Below are 17,889 nucleotides of genomic sequence, written 5' to 3' on the forward strand. Positions count from 1 at the left end.
ATTTCTTTCATCAGGGTTTTATAATTTTCAGAGTACAGGTCTTTCACCTCTGGTTAAGTTTATTCCTAGGGATTTTATTATTTTTGGTGAAATTGTAAATGCAATTGTTTTCTTAATTTCTCTTTCTGCTACTTCATTTAGTGTATAGAGATGCAACAGATATTTGTACATTGATTTTGTATCCTGCAATGACTGAATTCATTTATCATTTCTAGTAATTTTTTGCTGGAGTCTTTAGGGTCATATATATATATATATATATATATATATATATGTTTTAGGCACTATATATATATGTTTTAGGCACTATATATATATATATATATACACATATATACACATATATATACGTATATATATATACATATATATGTATATATACATATATATATATATATATATATATATATATATATATATATTAAGTGCAAATAGTAAACGTTTTATTTCTTCCTCACCAATTTGGATGCCTTTTATTTCCTTTTGTTGTGTGATTGCTATGGCTAGGGCTTGCAGTAATATGTTGAATAAAAGTGGTGAGCATGAACATCCTTGTTTTGTTCCTGACCTTAGGGGAAAAATTCCCTTTTTCACCATTGAGTGTGATGTGTGTTGTGGCTTTTTCACATAAGACCTTTATTAGGTTGAGGTATGTTCCCTCTCAACCTACTTTGTTGAGGGTTTTTATCATGAATGGATGTTGTACTTTATCAAATGTTTTTTCTACATCTATCAAAATGCTTGAACTGTGAGATCATGACCTGAGCTGAAGATGGAGGCTTAACCAACTGAGCCACCCAGGTGCCCCCATCTTCTTTGATTTTGGATTTTGTTCGAGTCCCCTCTCTAGAGGAGTATCAATTATATTGATCTTTTCAAAGAATCAGCTCCTGCTTTCATTGATCTGTTCTATTTTGTTTTGTTTTTAGTTACTATATCATTCATTTCTGCTCTAATCTTTATTGTTTCTTTCTTTCTGCTGTTTTTGGGTTTTGTGTAGTCTCCTTTCTCTAGTTCCTTTAGGTATAAGTTTGTGTTAGGTTGTTTATTTGAGATTTTTCTTGCTTCTTGATGTAGGCCTGTATTGCTCTAAACTTTCCTCTTAGGACCGATTTTGCTGCATCCCAAAGATTTTAGACTGTTTGTGTTTTCATTTCATTTTGCTCCATGTAATTATTTTTTAATTTTTATTGTATTTTTGAGAGAGAGACACACACACAGAGCATGAGTGAGGGAATAGCAGGGGGACAGAGAGGGAGACACAGAATCTAAAACAGGCTCTAGGCTCCCAGCTGTCAGCACGGAGCCTGACACAGAGCTTGAACTCATGAACCACGAGATCGTGACCTGAGCCAAAGTAGGCACTTAACCAACTAAGCCACCTAGGCACCCCCTCTGCATGTAATTTTTAATTTCCTTTTTTGCTGTTGACCCCTTCATTGTTTAGTAGTATGTTATTTAACCTCCATGTATATGTGGTTTTTCCATATTTTTCTTTGATTGATTTCTAGTTTCATTACACTCTGGTCAGAAAAGATACATAGTATGATTTTGATCACTTGGAATTTGCTGAGACTTGTGTTATTGTCTAATATGTGATCTATTCTGGAGAAGGCTCTATGTGCATTTGTAAAGAATGTGTATTCTGTTGTTTTAGGATGGAATGTTCTCATATATCTGTTAAATCCATATGGCCCAGTGTGCCATTCAGAGCCACTGTTTCCTAGTTGATTTTCTTTTTAGATGATCTATTAATGTAAGTGGGGGGTCTTAAAGTCCCCTACAATTATTGTATTGCTATCAATTAGTTCTACCTGTTCTTAACTGTTTTATTTATTCATTTATTTATTTATTTATTTATTTAGCATTATTAATATTTGTTAACTTGTATTTTTTTTTGAGAGAGAGAGAGAGAGCATGAGTGGGAGAGGAGCAGAAGAAGAGGGAGAGAGAATCTCAAGCAAGTTCCACGCCCAGTGTGGAGCCTGACACGGGGCTTCATCTCATGACCTGAGTGGCAATCAAGAGTCAGATTCTTAACTGAGTCCCCCAGGAGCCCTGATTATTATGTCTTTTATGTCTTTGGGTGCTCCCCTTTTGTATGCAAAACTTTTATGTCTTTGGGTGCTCCCCTTTTGTATGCAAAACTATTTACAGTTGTTATATCTTCCTGTTGGATTGTCCCCTTAATAATCACATAGTGTCCTTCTTTGTTTCTTGTTAAAGCCTCTGTTTTAAAGTCTATTTGGTCTGATATAAATATTGCTACCTTGGCTTTCTTCCATGATACATTTCCATGATAAATATTTCCCCATCCTCTCACTTTCAATCTGCATGTTGTCTTTAGGTCTGAAATGAGTGTCTTGTAGGCAGTATATAGATGGGTACTTTTTTTTTTTTTTTAATCCATTCTATCACCCTATGTCTCTTGATTGGAATGTTTGGTCCATTTACATTCAACGTAATTTTTTTTTTAATTTTTAAATGCTTATTTATTTTTGATAGACAGAGTGCGAGCAGGGGAGTGGCACAGACAGAGGGAGACATAGAATCCAAAGCAGGCTCCAGGCTCTGAGCTGTCAGCACAGAGCCTGATGCGGGGTTCAAACTGATGAACCATGAGATGATGACCTAAGCTGAAGTCCGATGCTTAACAAACTGAGCCACCCAGGTGCCCCATTAATTCTTGATACGTATATATTTATTGCCATTTTGTTACTTGTTTTGTGGTTATTTTTGTAGCTCTCTGATTCTTTATCCTCTTGCTCTCTTCTCACACAGTTTGCTCATTTTCTTTAGTGGTATACTCGGATTCCTTTCTCTTTATTTTTAGCTTATCTATTACTGGTTTTTTATTTGTGCTTATCATTAGGCTTGTATATAACACCTTCTGTATATGGCAGTCTATGTTAAGTTGATGGTCACTTAACTTTGAACCCATTCTTTACTCCTTTCCTCCCCACGTTTTAGGTATATAGTGTCATACTTTATATCTTTATTTTGTGACTCCCTTGACTGCATTTTACAGATATACTTCTTTTTACTGTCTGTGCTTCCTATTTTCTAACTGTTACTTATGGCCTTTCCTTCCTATTCAAAGACTCTGCTTTAACATTTCCTGTAAGGTAGGTTTAGTGATCATGAACTCCTTTAGCCTTTGTTTGTGTGGGAAACTCTTTATCTCTCCTTATATTCTGAATAATATCCTTGCCGGATAGAGAATTCTTGGCTGCAGATTTTTTTTCTTTCAGCACTTTGAATGTATCATGCCACTCCTTTCTGGTCTGCAAAGTTTCTGATGAAAAATCCTCTGATGGCCTTATAGGCTTCCCCTTTTTCCGCTCCTAAAATTCTTTTTCACTACTCTTTGCCGTTTTAATTACTATGTATGTATATATGTATCTTGGTGTGGACCTCCTTGGGTTGGTTTTGATGGGGTCTCTGCCTCCTGCATCTTGATATCTGTTTCCTTCCCCAGACTAGGGAAGTTTTCAGCTATTATTTTTACAAATAAATTTTCTGTAAAACCTTCTCTCTCTTCTTCTTCTGGGATCCCTACAATGGAAACGTTATTACACTTGATGGAGTTGCTGAGTTCCCTACGTCTATTCTCATTTTGCGTGTTTTCCTTCCTCTCTCACCTGCTTAGCTCAACCGCTCTGCATTATTCTGTCCTCCAGGTCTCTAATTTGTTCTTCTGCTTCCTCTAGGCTGCTATTTATTCCATCTAGTTTATTTTTAATTTCATTTATTATGCTCTTCATCTCTGATATGTTATTTTTAAACTCTTTAAGGGTCTCACTGATACCCTCCACATTTTGCTCAAGTCCTATGAGTGAAGTTATGATTATTACTTAAATTCTCTCTAAGGCATATTACTTATATCCATTTTGCTTAGATCTCTTGCTGTAGTTTTGTCCTGTTCTTTCATTTTGGACATATTCCTGTCTCCTCACTTTGTCTAATTCTGTCTGTTTCTGTGTGTTAGGGAAGCCAGCTACATCTCCTTTTCTTGAACCTGGTGCTTCAAGGGTATCTCCTATGTGTGCTGTGTGGCCTTTGCTGTTGAGTCTTGACTGCTTTTCTTTCAGTCCAGTCATCTGCAGTGGTTTTCTTTCCATGTTTGGGGCAGTGTTTTGTCTCTGTGGTGTTAGTGGACCAGTCTGGGGCCACCTTGGGTTCGAGCTGAGTCTGACCAGGCATTTGCCAGAGATGCAGTAGTAGCAAATTGCAGGGCACTTTCCCTGTAGTGTCCCCTAAGAAGTTTTCTTTGGTGAGTGGAGCCTACAATCTAACCCGCAGTGTGCCCCCAGCCCACTGCTGGGGCAGCCCTCTAACTGGCATGTGTGTTTATCTTCCTCTCATCCCAGGGCAGGAGTCACTTTGGAGTGATGCTGGCCCCTATTGGGGCTGCTTGCACACTGCCAGCCTTGTGGCCCCAATTTGAATGGGCTATGCCCAAGAGTTTTTTGGAACAGGCATGCCACTGCCACAGACATGGGACTGGCCAGGGTAGGATCCACAGTTTTAGTAAGGCGCATGCTGGTCTGCTTGCAAAATGAGACCTGCCGCCACCACCGCCTTTACAAAGCCAGATCTGCAAAGCATGTATGGGCAGGGCACACAGTTTCAATAAGGTGCCTGCCAGGCCTCTGTGGGACCCACTGCCACCACTCTGATTGCCAAAACTGGCCCGGGACCCTGCAAAACCTGTGGGGCGGTAGACTGGGCGTTGGCAAGGTTTGCTCTGGTCTTCTGGGGGGGAGGGGACCTGCAGTGCCAAGACTGAGGCAAGCATAATTGGAAAGGGCAGATCTTCTGAAGCAGCATGGGAAGATGGGGGGGGTGGGGGGTGGGGGCTGGTGGTGTGTATTAGCAAGTTAGGTAGGGAATGTCAGCCCGGCACTGGTTCCTGCAGGTGGTTGCTGTTTATGTTGAGGGGCGGGGGAGGGAAATGGCGCCTGCCAGTTCCTTTGTTTCTGGAGAAGTCCAATAGGGGAACACTTGTAAAGCTAATACTGTCCCTAACTAGCTATGTGACTTTACAACAACCGCTTCCTTCAGCTCACTGGACTTCAATCTCCCTTTTCTGTAAAATGGAAAAGCACAATCAATGAGATGTTCTCGAAATAGTTTCCGTGATGACATCCCACGTATATAACATTTCATACTACACAATATGCCCTCGCGGAAGAGGGAGGTCCTGTGGTCTGTTCTCTTTTCGTAAAGGCACAGAAGTTAACCTTCATCTAAGTGACTCAGTGAGTGTATGGTAGATAAGAAACAGGTGATACGTATCTCTTCGGCCGATTATTACTCTGCAGAGCCTGAAGGAATCTGTGTGTGATTATAAGGTCTTGCCCCCCCCCCCCTTTTTTTTGCACTGTACTTACACAGGAATTATAAATAAATGAACAAAAGGGATCCGAGAAGTGCAACCCTTCGAAAATTGTTCAGATGGAGACCGCCCAAATGAAAAACACATGCTATTTCCCCTCTGCCTGAGCAATTTGGCATTCCGCGTACAAGTTCCCAGGAGAGGGGCTGGGCCTCTCCAGGCAGGAACTGGAGCCAGAGGCTTCCCCTGCTACTCGCTGGGATAGAAGAACATCAGGAATGACTTTCAGTGCAGTAGTTCCTGTGGTGCTCGCAGAAGCCACGCAGCTTGGGTGCAATCAAACTGCGGCCCAGCCTCATCCCTGCAGGAATCCAGATGCAGGCCAAGTACAGCAGCACAAGGGACATGCTGGACGACGATGGGGACACCGTCGTGAGTGTGCATTCTCGAGCCTCGTCTCCAACCCAGCAGCCAGAGGCCGGACGCAAAGGTACTCTGCCTCCCGGAGTGCAAATTGGCAAGACCCTTGGGCGATGCCTGGGATGAGCTCTCTCTCTGGGGAATGCGCCACATGAGGGAAAGAGAAAGCGTTTCCATGATTGATAATTACCTGTCACTGTGCACTTTCCACAACTTGTGTGCCTTGTATATGAACGTCTGAAAAACTAAGCTCAGTACGAACAAAGATGTTTATTTTTCTAAGATTCTATCGTGAGCACAGTGGTTTGCAGTTAAGGGTGTATTGTGTTTAACAAAGGTGAGATTGTATGTAGAATTAAAGCAGCATTCCTTCTCTTTCCCGGCTTCCCATGAAGGCCAAATCCAATGCTGTTCTATTTACCATCTGCAATCCGATCTGGGAATTCGCTGGTTTGGGACTCGTGGCTTTAGAAGGAGTTTTCCCAGCAGACACAGCAACCTGGGTATTTTGTCATAATTCTGCATCTTGAAGTTGTGAGGCCTCGGGAGAGTCATGTCAACCTCAGGTGTTGGTTTTTATCATCTGTGAGATGAGGTGGGATTAAAGTAAATGCTTTCTAAGATCCCCTTAGCTTAATTCGGTGATTCGATGATCTAAATAGCGGCCTCAGATGCAATAACATCCCATTCCCTTCCCTTTTGTTCTGCTTACTACCAGAATATTACTGAGATGGTTGAAGTGAATTATAAAAATATTTAATCTTAGTTACATTTCTACTTTGGTTAAGCTTCTACCTTATGCTTCTATTTCTAATAACTCACTTTCTGACATAGCAATAAAAATATTTTTTTTCAGTCCATAGAATTCATATACAGAGAGAAGGATCTTATATCCTGGGCAACTCAGTCAATGTAAGGCGGAATGTGACGAGTTCTAGTGGAAAGACCTCACAGTGTAACACAGAAACAGGTTCTTTTTTTGTTTTTTTTTGTTTTCGTTTTTTTTTTAATATTTATTTATAGGAGACAGAGGGACAGAGTGCAAGCAGGGGAGGGGCAGAGAGAGAGAGAGAGAGAGAGAGGGAGAGAGATACAGAATCTGAAGCAGACTCCAGGCTCCGAGCTGTCAACACAGAGCCCGATGTGGGGCTCGAACCCACAAAGCGGCAGGATCATGACCTGGGCCGAAGTGGGACGCTTAACCGACGGAGCCACCCGGGTGCCCCAGAGCCAGGTTCCAATAGCAGCTGTGCTGCTTACAGACTGGGGTATTGGACAAGTCACTTAAGTATTCTGGGGCCTCAATTCCTTCATTTATAAAATGTTAGCGACAGTAAACACGTATACAGTGAGCGTTGTGTGCCTCAAAGTATTTTAAGCACTTGTGTATATGAAACTTCTATTTTATAGAGTGGCTGGGGTTTAAGGTTGAGAAGTTATGTAAAGTCCTTGGCATACCACAGACATACCTGTGTGTTTCTTTTCAGTATGCCATTCCTTGAGAATTCCTAAGTGTTCTGTTTAACATTTTTGTGTTAGTCTGCATCAGAGAGATTCTTTTTTTTTATTTTTTTTTATTTTTGAGACAGAGAGAGACAGAGCATGAACGGGGAGGGTCAGAGAGAGAGGGAGGCACAGAATCTGAAACAGGCTTCAGGCTCTGAGCTGTCAGCACAGAGCCCGACGCGGGGCTCAAACTCACAGACAGCGAGATCAAGACCTGAGCCGAAGTCGGAAGCTTAACCGACTGAGCCACCCAGGCGCCCCTGCATCAGAAAGATTCTTAATCAGTGACGGGATCATAGTATGTCCTTCTCGTTTGGCCACACTCAGGTTTTCTTCACTTCTATAAATCTGGACACATACTTTTTCACCGTTCCCTTCCACTTCTCCTTTATCAAATAACTTTGAGGTTTTCTTCCTTTCCTCTATTAAACCTTTCCATTCAGTTTCTGCTCATTGAATGATCACCACCTGAGACTCACTAATGTGACTTTATCTTATTGTTTTCTTTCTACTACACTATCTACTAAGTTGTAAGAAGATACTGGGGACTTCGAGCCTCCTTGATGTGAAGCAAAGTGACAACTTTGGGATGTCAGTTTCTGTAGTCACCGATTGGGAGCCGCACGATCCGATATGTTTTCCTCCAACAAATCCTGTGAAGAATCAGCTTTTAGGGCTGTGGTTTTAAGTGGCTTGTGTATAACTTCATTTTTCATCTTTAACTAGAGCCAGGAATTCACAAAGATTAGTGATCAGCATAATCAGGAACAGGGTGTACGAATAAGTTCTGCCGAGCTAGGGGGTGGAGAGGTAGGTGGGGCAGGATAAAACAGTGAAACATCTGGCAACCTTTCCATTAGAAGGGGAAACTGAAACAGTAGGAGAAGAGGTTACAAAGAAGTGTCTTGAAGGCAAACCTCTGAAAATAGTTATCTTGCCCTTCATGTATGATACTTCGTTTTTACCTTGTGTTAATGCAAATATTTAAAGGGATGTCACTGTTGAAGTTTAATTATTTCTTAGGAAAATGATCTGATGTAATTTTACTATTAAAAATAACAGAGCAAAGGAAGGGCATGTGGGTGGCTCAGTTAGTTAAGCAGCTGACTTCGGCTCAGGTCATGATCTCGCGGCTTGTGAATTCGAACCTGCATTGGGCTCTGTACTGACAGCTCAGAGCCTGGAGCCTGCTTTGGATTCTGTCTCCCTCTCTGCCCCTCCCCAGCTCATGCTCTGTTTCTCTTTCTCTCAAAAATAAACATTAAAAAAAGGAGAAGGAGGAGGAGGAGGAGAAGGGGAAAAATACCAGAGCAAAACTCACTCCGGGAATATTTTGGCAATGCAGAAGATTTAAATTCTTATGATTGGAAAATTAATTTTTTCTCTAAAATCAGTAAAAATAAATTATGTCCACTCGTTTATTTCCTCGATTTTCATTTTTTTCAGTATAAAAGTTATGTTCATCTTAAAAAATGCTAAACAATTCAGAAGATAAAAAGTAAAAGTGAAAGACAATGTCCTCATACCTTCTTTCTAAAAACTTATGTTCAAGGTTATGTTATGCCAGGCATGTTGCAAGGTATGCTAAATACGATATTGCAAAGTAATAGCAAATATAATATGATCCCTGTTTATGAGGAAACTTAAAGTTTTGTGTCTTCTTCAATTTCTATCATAAGCTTTCTATAGTTTTCAGTATACAGATCTTTTACCTCTTTGGTTAGGTTTATTCCTAGGTATTTTATGGTCTTTGATGCAATTGTGAAGGATGCAATAATGCTGACATGAAGCAGAACTTGCACCTCAATATTTATAGCAGCTCTATCAACCACTATCAACCAATTTGTTGATATTGGCTATCGACCAAAAGCCAAATTATGAAAAGATCCCAAATGTCCATCAACTGTTGAATGGATAAAGAAGCTGTGGTTTATATACAGAATGGAATGCTACTTGGCAATAAAAAAGAATGAAGTCTTGCCATTTGCAACGACATGGATGGAACTGAAGGGTATTACGTTAAGCAAAATAAATCACTCAGAGAAAGACAGAGGTATTTCACTCGTATGCGGAATGTGAGAAAGCCAACAGATGAACATAGGGGAAGAGGAGGACAAATAAGATAAAAAGAGAGAGGGAGGCACACCATAAGACACTCTTTAAACACAGAGAACAAACTGAGGATTGCTGGAGGGGAGACAGGTGGGAGGATGGGCTAAATGGGTGATGGGCATTAAGGAGGGCACTTGTTGGGATGAGCACTGGGTGTCATATATGAGAGATGAATCACTGGGTTCAGTTTCTGAAGCCAAGACTGAGCTGTATGTTAACCAACTTGAGGAAAGAAAGAAAGAAAGAAAGGAAGGAAGAAAAGAAAGAAAGAAAGAAAGAAAGAAAGAAAGAAAGAAAGAAAGAAAGAAAAAGAAAGAAAGAAGAAAGAGAAAGGAAGGAAGGAAGGAAGGAAGAAAGAAAGTTCCACATCATATGAAAACAAAGCTGGGAGGGTTTAAGGGGTTAGGGGCATGATAGGCAGACAGACACATGACAGAAAAGCCACGGAGGGCATAAGTAACTTTGTGTTTTCAGAAATCTATGAGCTCTGCGTTCTGGCTGACGGGTAGAGTTGGAGAGAGGGGAAGCTGACAAGAGCTAGTATGGAAAGCTTAAAAGGGCCTATTATGTCATATTGAGGTATTTTCATTCCAATTCACTACAACAAGCTCACAGAAGGATTTAAACAGGGAGTAACATAATCAGTTTTGTGTTTTTAGAAAACCATCTAGGCTGCAAGGAGGTAGATGCATTGCAGGAGTACGAAACTGCACGAGCTAATACCTAGGTAGTTAGCATTAGCTAAGTGTGAGATTAGAAGAACCTAAACTGAAGTAGTGTGAGAATGAGAAGGGGGAATCAGACGCTGAGGAGATAGAGTTTAAAGAGTTGGTGACTGGTTACAAGTGGAAAAGACCAAGGAAAGAAAGAACACAGGTTGATTAGGTTCCACCGATGTTCTGTAGATGGTGTTGCCAACAATTGGGGTAGAGACTCCGGGCAGTTGGAGTTGCCCAGACACTTGGATGTGTTGCAAGTGGGTTGCAAGTAAGGATTTTGAGCTACATATGTATGTGAGAATTGTTGACATTTTGGTTAGAATTAAACTTTCTGAGGATGAGCAAGGTCACTGAGAAGGAGAATGGAAAATGAAAAGACAAAAAAACCCGAAGGAATAGAGCTCCGAAGAGAGAATCAGGGGCAGGATGGATGAGACGTTCCAATAAAAGCTACTAATAATGAACGGTAAACAGTGGCAGAGGTGGACCAGGAGAGAGAGAGAAATTAAGGAAGCCAAAAAACAATAACTTCAAGAGAAATGGAAAAGTCAATGGTGAATTTTAAAAATAATAAATAATAGGGGCGCCTGGGTGGCTCAGTCGGTTGAGCGACCGACTTTGGCTCAGGTCATGATCTCATGGTTTGTGAGTTCGAGCCCCGTGTGGGGCTCTGTGCTGATGGCTCAGAGTCTGGAGCCTGCTTCGGATTCTGTGTACCCCCCTCTCTCTGCCTCTCCCCCACTCATGCTCTGTTTCTCTCTCTGTCTCAGAAATAAACATGAAAAAAAATTTTTTAAATAATAAATATTGCAGAAAAATGCAAGCAAAAGGAAGGCTAAAAACAATTTATTGTTTTAGCAATAAGAAGAAAAATAGATTATTGGTAATTTTTAATACCAGGACTTTGGAAGGAACCTAGTTAAATAGGAAAATAAACAATTTGTCATTTTCCTTTTTAAATATTTTCTCTTTTTGAGGAGTTAGCTGTAAAGAGAAAAGATCAAGTGTCAGATCTGAGGTATTATGACTTTGCACAAGTGCATTTGAAAATTATTTATTATTATTATTATTATTATTATTTTTAAGAGTCTAGTGAGGCATTTTATTTGCATGAACGTATTCCATCCCTAGAAGAAGAATCCCAGCATTTTCCCTCCTGTGTGTTTTCATCATGCTTCCTCTGATAGGCCAACGTTCCAACAGAAGACTATAAACCTATCAAAAGAACCTGAAGACATATTAGGGTTTAAGAAAAAAACATAAAAACACTTTAATGATACATTTATGTTCTACTTTACCGCTGCTTACGTTCATTACAATATTCTCAATTTTTTCTAGCTTTTCAGCTTCCCTTCCTCAACTAAAGTGTCACGTGCCATGGGATAAATCACATCTCACTGATCCAACAAACCTTTAAGGCATACCTACTTAACATCAAGCAAGATGGTAGGCACGGAAGGCTATTATTATTATTATTTAAGCGAAGTATCGTCGACCCAAAATGTTTCATCGGTTTCAGCTGTGCAACTTAGTGATTTGACAAGTTCACGCTCTGCTCCCCACAAGTGTAGCTGCCATCCATCGGCACACGATGCTATGGCAATCACACTGACTGTGTTTCCCATGCTGTCCCTTCCGTTCCTTGACTTATTCATTCCATAACTAGACGCCTGTACCTCCCACTCTCTTTTACTCATTTTGCCCACCCCGTCACCTGCCTCCTGTCTGGCAACCGTTTGTTTTCCGTACATTGATGAGGAGAGCCGATTTTTAGGTGCTTGGAGGAGTGGAAGGAGTAATGGGAATCAATTACAAGAAAATGGCAGGTAACGCTGTTGAGGGTGTGTAGAAGGCCACAAGAGCAGATAGGGATGAACAAGTTCCTGACTGTGTTTACTCATGCAAATATCCTTGAATGAGGTGATGTTCGCTCTTGGCAGAGCAAGATGGGCACTAGTAGTGAGGAAGAAGCGGGCAGGGACAAAAGCAGATAGGTAAGAGCTAGCCTGGGGCAGTGTATTAGTGGGTAAAATTAAGAAAGGCAAGAACTCAGAGGGAAAAGGTGAAGTATTACTTTTGGATGGGAATTTAGATAGGATAAGATCATTGGGGGAATCACCCGCAGAGTCAAATGCAATGACAAGGTAGATTTATGGGCTGAGACGTAGTCTTCAAAGAAAAGGGGCATATGAGGAGGGACCTTTGGCAGATGAAGCTAAAACGTTGGATGGGATCCTGCTACACAGGGTCTTTTATACCAAAAAAGACTTGTTTTTCCTTTGGGAAGAACTTAAACTTGTATTTGGTGGCAGAGTGGAGAAGGTATGATTTAAGGTGGCTATTTCTGAGGTGTTTCACAATAAAGAAGTGAAAAGTAGTAAGCGGTAAAACACTAGAGCCTTTCCATAATTCCATACGGAACTGCCATATAAGGACAAATATTGATGTGGGATCTGTTGGGAGGCTAGGAAAATGATTTAAAAATTTCAGCCAAATTTCATTTGCTCCTTCACTTACTAGCTGTGCAAACTTAAGCAAATTAAGCAACTCCTAGATACTGCAGTTTTTAAAAATCCAAAGGAAGGTTAAAAATAGTGCCCTCTTGGGTAGTTTTTGGATGAGTCAAATGAAATACGACCACATAATACACTCAGTAGTTGTCATTATCAAAAGCTGTGTGTCCTTGGGTAAGGGGACTCGCCCCTCTAGGACTCAGTTACCCGCCTGTAAAATGGGGATCATGAGGAGTATCTACTCACAGGGGGTTGTAAGATACGAGATAATGCATAAGGCATTTATCTTAGTAACTCAAGGAGTGTTAGCAATCTTTATGAGTAGCGATGTTATTTTTGAATTGTGTTTCATAAGTGAAACTTCTTAATTAAGATATAAAATTGACTCACCTAAATTTTACTCAAAAACATATGTGTAATCGACTTTCTAATTGCAGTGAGTTAAAAACTCAATGATATTCTGCAAATAGGTTATACATTTTTAGATGCATATTCTTTTGAAATGATAGGAAGAATAACATCCATTTACTTTTAGAGAGAATGAAAATATTAAATAGGATTTGAAATAAAATCGTAAGATAATGAAAATCTGCGTTTTCATGAACACTGAAAAATATTCTCAACTCATGGCCCCTCAAATATTCTCCCAGAGATTTATTATGTGCCCTATGGGAGGAGTAAGGAAACAAAAAGAAGTTGCTAAAAAGACAACATTGGAAATTTGAAAGTCAGATATCTAATCGGCAATATCTCATGATTAAAAAACGTTAAAAGTAATTTCTGAAAGATGATGCACCTTGCCACCGGTCTAATTCGCCTCCATTATGTCTGTGAGTCCTGGTAAAGAAGTCTACAAAGTGTGCTGTTAAGCATGATGATGTAATCCTGTCTCTGGCCCTAGTTTGCCATGTGGCTTTGTGCAGATTATTTAGATTCTCTGTGTCTTTTCCAGCTTTTAGTATGCTTTCTCTTTCAGAGGCATACTAAAAAACTACATCTGGTAATACAGGTGTCATTTCTTATAGGCCCTGGGAATGGAGACTTTCTTTCAAGGGAAACTCCTCCTTTCTGACGCCTGATGAAGAAAGAGTAACTAACGGGTCAAGGATGCCAACTCTCTCCATCTACAACGTTTCTTATAATTACAAAGGAATTTGCCTTCCAAACTTGACCTCAGCACTGTAGCCTTTTATAATACAGTTATAGTAAAACGATACAGGAAAGGGGTGGTTTTTTTTTCTATATATATCTTATTATTCCTAAGGATGTTTATACCATTCCTTGCCCTGTCCACACCTTTTTCTAAACATGCCTCAGGGGACAGCACAAGGGTTCTCTTCCAAAAAATAGAACCACGATAAAGCCAAGCCAAACTGAAGCATCTCCCAGGCAGTTTTTTTTTTTTTTTTTTTTTTCTTATTTCAGGGTGGAGGTGGCCCCTAGAGACAGACCTCATTTTATGATCAAGACACTTGGAATAAAACTCAGGAATATTAAACTTAGAAAAATAGAGGGAAATATAAAAAAAAAAAAGAAAGAAAAAAAAAAAGAAGTGAAACTTTCAACTCCAAGGGCTTTCCATTATGGAAGCCCGGTTTCCTGGGAAATGAGCACACCTCCTGTAGAAACTTCCTAGGGTTGTGTTTTTCTGAGTCTTGAGATAAACAGGAAGAGATTGTGAATACTGAGAGAGGGAGGCAGGGAGAGAGAGGGAAGGAGGGAGAAAGGGAGAAAAGGAGGGAGAGAGAGGAGAGGCAGAGTAGAAAAATTTCCAAATGACCAGGGAAAGATGATTCTTTAGAAGGGAATTTTTGTAACTTTGTTCCTTAGCAAAAGATATAGACTCCTGCTTTTGTCTTCTGTCCTAGAGACAATCTTAGGAAAGGTCATGTATTTATTCTTTACATGGATATAATTATTATTAAATAATATTCTAATATGTTAAGTCCATGCCCTCGCTTTACAGTAAAGGTTTAAGATTCTTCTTTTTTATTCTTTCAGTAGAAGATCAACACCTCTCTTGGGCCCCGATATTATACAAGGAAAAGCAGGTTTCTTAAGGGATAGTTTGGTTGATTTCTATAGTTTTTCTTTCCCTTTCCCTTCTTATTATTTATAATTTGGACCAGGGAAATATTAGTCATAAAAAAGGAACAGCATTTAAGAAATAGTTTATGCCTTTCAGAGTGTATTAATATAAGTAGGTTTCAGCAGGAGTAGATAGGTATATGACAGATATTTACATATAATCTGCACCTTCCTTCCTTCCTTCCTTCCTTCCTTCCTTCCTTCCTTCCACATTAATTGAGCTTATTTCACCTGATGTTCTAGGTACTAGAACTGATGTTTTTCTAGTGGTTAAATAGACAATAATCTTCTTCAAAAAGGAGCTTACTTTCTATTGGGGTAAGACAGATATAAACCGACAGAAACGAGTAAGATATATAATATATTTGATAGTATTAAGATATATAGAGAAAAATAAAGCCATCATGGTGGTGGGTGCACATATGGGCTAGTACCTCTGGAATCCAGAAATATCCACCTATTTAAGGTTTTTTTGGCCATAAGGAACTTTAAAAAGACTTAGGGTTTGGAGAGGGTGTTTAGCATCAGCTATATTCTGGCTTCTGATCTCGTTCTTTTATGTTCTGTTGATTTGAGATACTCTTAAGTCAATGCCTTGACAGTCCAACAATTTCCAGGAAAATTTAGACCAAATCACATAGGCCAGTTAATCAAAGGAAATGGGGAAGAAAGCACATCTCTCCAATATCTGTTTGTGATTCAGAATCTCACACAAGTCAGTGAATAGAAACCAGTATGGCTAGAAGATGAATTTAGCTGAGTCCACCTTCTGCTGTCAGAAATATGGCTGAAAACGCAATAGATTTTTAAAAATCAACAATGTTTAGGGTGCCTGGGTGGCTCAATTGACTAAGCATCTGACTCTTGATTTTGGCTTAGGTCATGATCTCCCTGTTGGTGAGTGTAAGCCCCCCCTCAGGCTCTGTGCTGACCTTGCAGAGCCTGCTTGGGATTATCTCTCTCTCTCTCTCTCTCTCTCTCTCTCTCTCTCTCTGCCCCTCCCCTGCTTACACTCCGTCTCTCTCAAAATAAATACCTAAACTTAAAAAAGAAATGAACTCCTGGACCTCTTCCAAGGGTGCATCCTTTAAATGGAAAGTTGAGGAGCAGGGAGTAGCCTGCCAATTAACTATGCAGGAGCAGAGGCGGAGCTAACACAGGTTAACACAAAGGACAAGTTTGTTTCAAGGTTAAACAGAGGCCACTGTGTGTAGAATCTTTGAATGAGGGGAGAGTAGTTCAGAAAAAAGAATGAAAGAACTAGGTAGGGTCCGGAAGAACAAGACTCTTGTAGAATTTTATTTTAAGTGCAGAAAAGCTATTGGAAGCTTTTAGGTGGGGAAATAACATAACCCAATTTAATTTTTTTAATTTTTAATTTTTTAGTTTTTTAAATTTTTTATTATTTTTTTCTTAACATTTATTTATTTTTGAGACAGAGAGAGACAGAGCATGAACTGGGGAGGGTAGGGTCAGAGAGAGAGGGAGACACAGAATCTGAAACAGGCTCCAGGCTCTGAGCTGTCAGCCCAGAGCCCGACGCGGGGCTCGAACCCATGAACCGGGAGATCATGACCTGAGCTGAAGTTGGATGCTTAACCGACTGAGCCACCCAGGAGCCCCTAATTTTTTTTTTAAAGAGCAATCTGAGTCTTTATGAAAAGTAATTTGGATTTTTTTCTAACTGTAATGCAATCCAGTGGAAGTTTTCGTGGAGGTGATTGTTAGTAGAAAATAAGATTCACAGTTTAAAATATATCAACACCAATGTCAAAAAATTATATATATCTTTTTGAGAGAGAGAGAGACAGGTAGAGACAGAGAGAGAGAGAGAGAGAGAGAGAGAGAGAGAGAGAGAGAATCCTAAGCAGGCTCCGCCCTGTTAGTGCGGAGCCTGAAGCAGGGCTCACATTAGGACCTGAGCGGAAATCAAGAGTCAGATATTTAACTGGATGAGCCACCCAGCGCCCCACACATTCGCTATTTCTACACCATCATTACTACTTATCATTCCTCACATTCGCTATTTCTACACCATCATTACTACTTATCATTCCTCACTTGGAAATAAGGTGTAACACAAATCTCTGTACCTAGTACATGACATGGAGGACCGTGTCAAAGGGGAGATGAATTCAGATGTCTTCAACCTTTTTGTTTTAGGGCCTGACCTAACGTTCCCAATGAAGGGAAACACAGTTTCAAGGAAGCATCAGAGTTTTATTGAGGGTTTTGCTCTTTCTTTGTTCATTTTAATCACCATGCTAGATGCCACACGTTCGGGGGTGGGGGCAGCGACTTCCTTGTAGGATACCACACAGGTCATTCGGATCCATAGCTAGCCTCAGCAGGTGACGGGTTCCCTGTTGACTCAGTAGCTCCTCTGCATTTACCACAGCACGACTGTGGGGGTGCAGCATTTGTTATTTAACTGTTCTTTTTTTTTTTTTTTTTTTTTTTTTTTTTAACGTTTATTTATCCTTGAGACAGAGAGAGACAGAGCATGAATGGGGGAGGGTCAGAGAGAGGGAGACACAGAATCCGAAACAGGCTCCGGGCTCTGAGCTGTCAGCACAGGGGCCCGATGCGGGGCTCGAACTCACGGACCGCGAGATCCTGACCTGAGCCGACTTCGGCGCTCAACCGACTGAGCCACCCAGGCGCCCCTGTTATTTAACTGTTCTAAATTGAGATAGCTTAGATCCATCCTTGAGCCCCTGATGATCACATTTCTTGATGGTCCATTTTGACGGAGATATAAATGAAATGAACGAACAAAATCTTTACAGGAAAGGGGCTTTCAACAAAGAAATCCCCAAAAGCAAACAGTAAAATGATCACTTCTCATTAGTCATACGCAATTTGCTTTTCAGAAGAAACACGATGCGGAACGGGGGGGGGGGGGGGGGGGGGGGGGGGGGGGGGGCGATGCGTCGCGAAAGTACCAGCACACTAATTTCACCTCTCTGCTGGTGTGAACAACAGTTCCTCGCTGAGGCAGTTCCATGTCTTTCATAACTCGGATTTTGGCAAAAAGAAGGTTACACAAACCAACTTATAAAGATACTGGCAATGCTTTGCTGGATGCAGCGCAAAGTAGAACGGGGGGGGGGAGGGGGCAGGGCGGCGGAACTCAGTGGGGCCGGTGAAGGATTCCCGCTGTGTAAGTGAGGCTTGGCGGTGAGCCTTTTAA

General features: G+C 40.6%; 1 protein-coding gene across 9 annotated transcripts in view; it reads left to right on the forward strand.

The window, feature by feature from the left end:
* Window positions 1–5,479: 5,479 nt before the first annotated feature.
* Window positions 5,480–17,889, forward strand: part of CLEC1A (C-type lectin domain family 1 member A) — a 33,647-nt gene continuing 21,237 nt past the window's right edge. For 5 of the 9 annotated variants that reach the window (XR_008419401.1, XR_008419402.1, XR_002076545.2 and 2 more), the window contains exon 1: window positions 5,481–5,828. Coding sequence is in view for 2 of the 9 variants with exons in the window: in XM_019436387.2 (XP_019291932.1) it covers window positions 5,714–5,828 (115 nt within the window). In the remaining 7 variants the exon portion in view is untranslated. Of the gene's footprint in view, window positions 5,829–17,652; window positions 17,737–17,889 lie in introns of those variants that run through there. The other 4 variants (XR_002076547.2, XM_019436389.2, XM_053894599.1 and 1 more) reach the window with 2 other exon arrangements.

This window comes from Panthera pardus, unplaced genomic scaffold, assembly GCF_024362965.1.
Source record: "Panthera pardus isolate Hobbes unplaced genomic scaffold, ASM2436296v1 HiC_scaffold_6, whole genome shotgun sequence".
Lineage (NCBI taxonomy): Eukaryota > Metazoa > Chordata > Mammalia > Carnivora > Felidae > Panthera > Panthera pardus.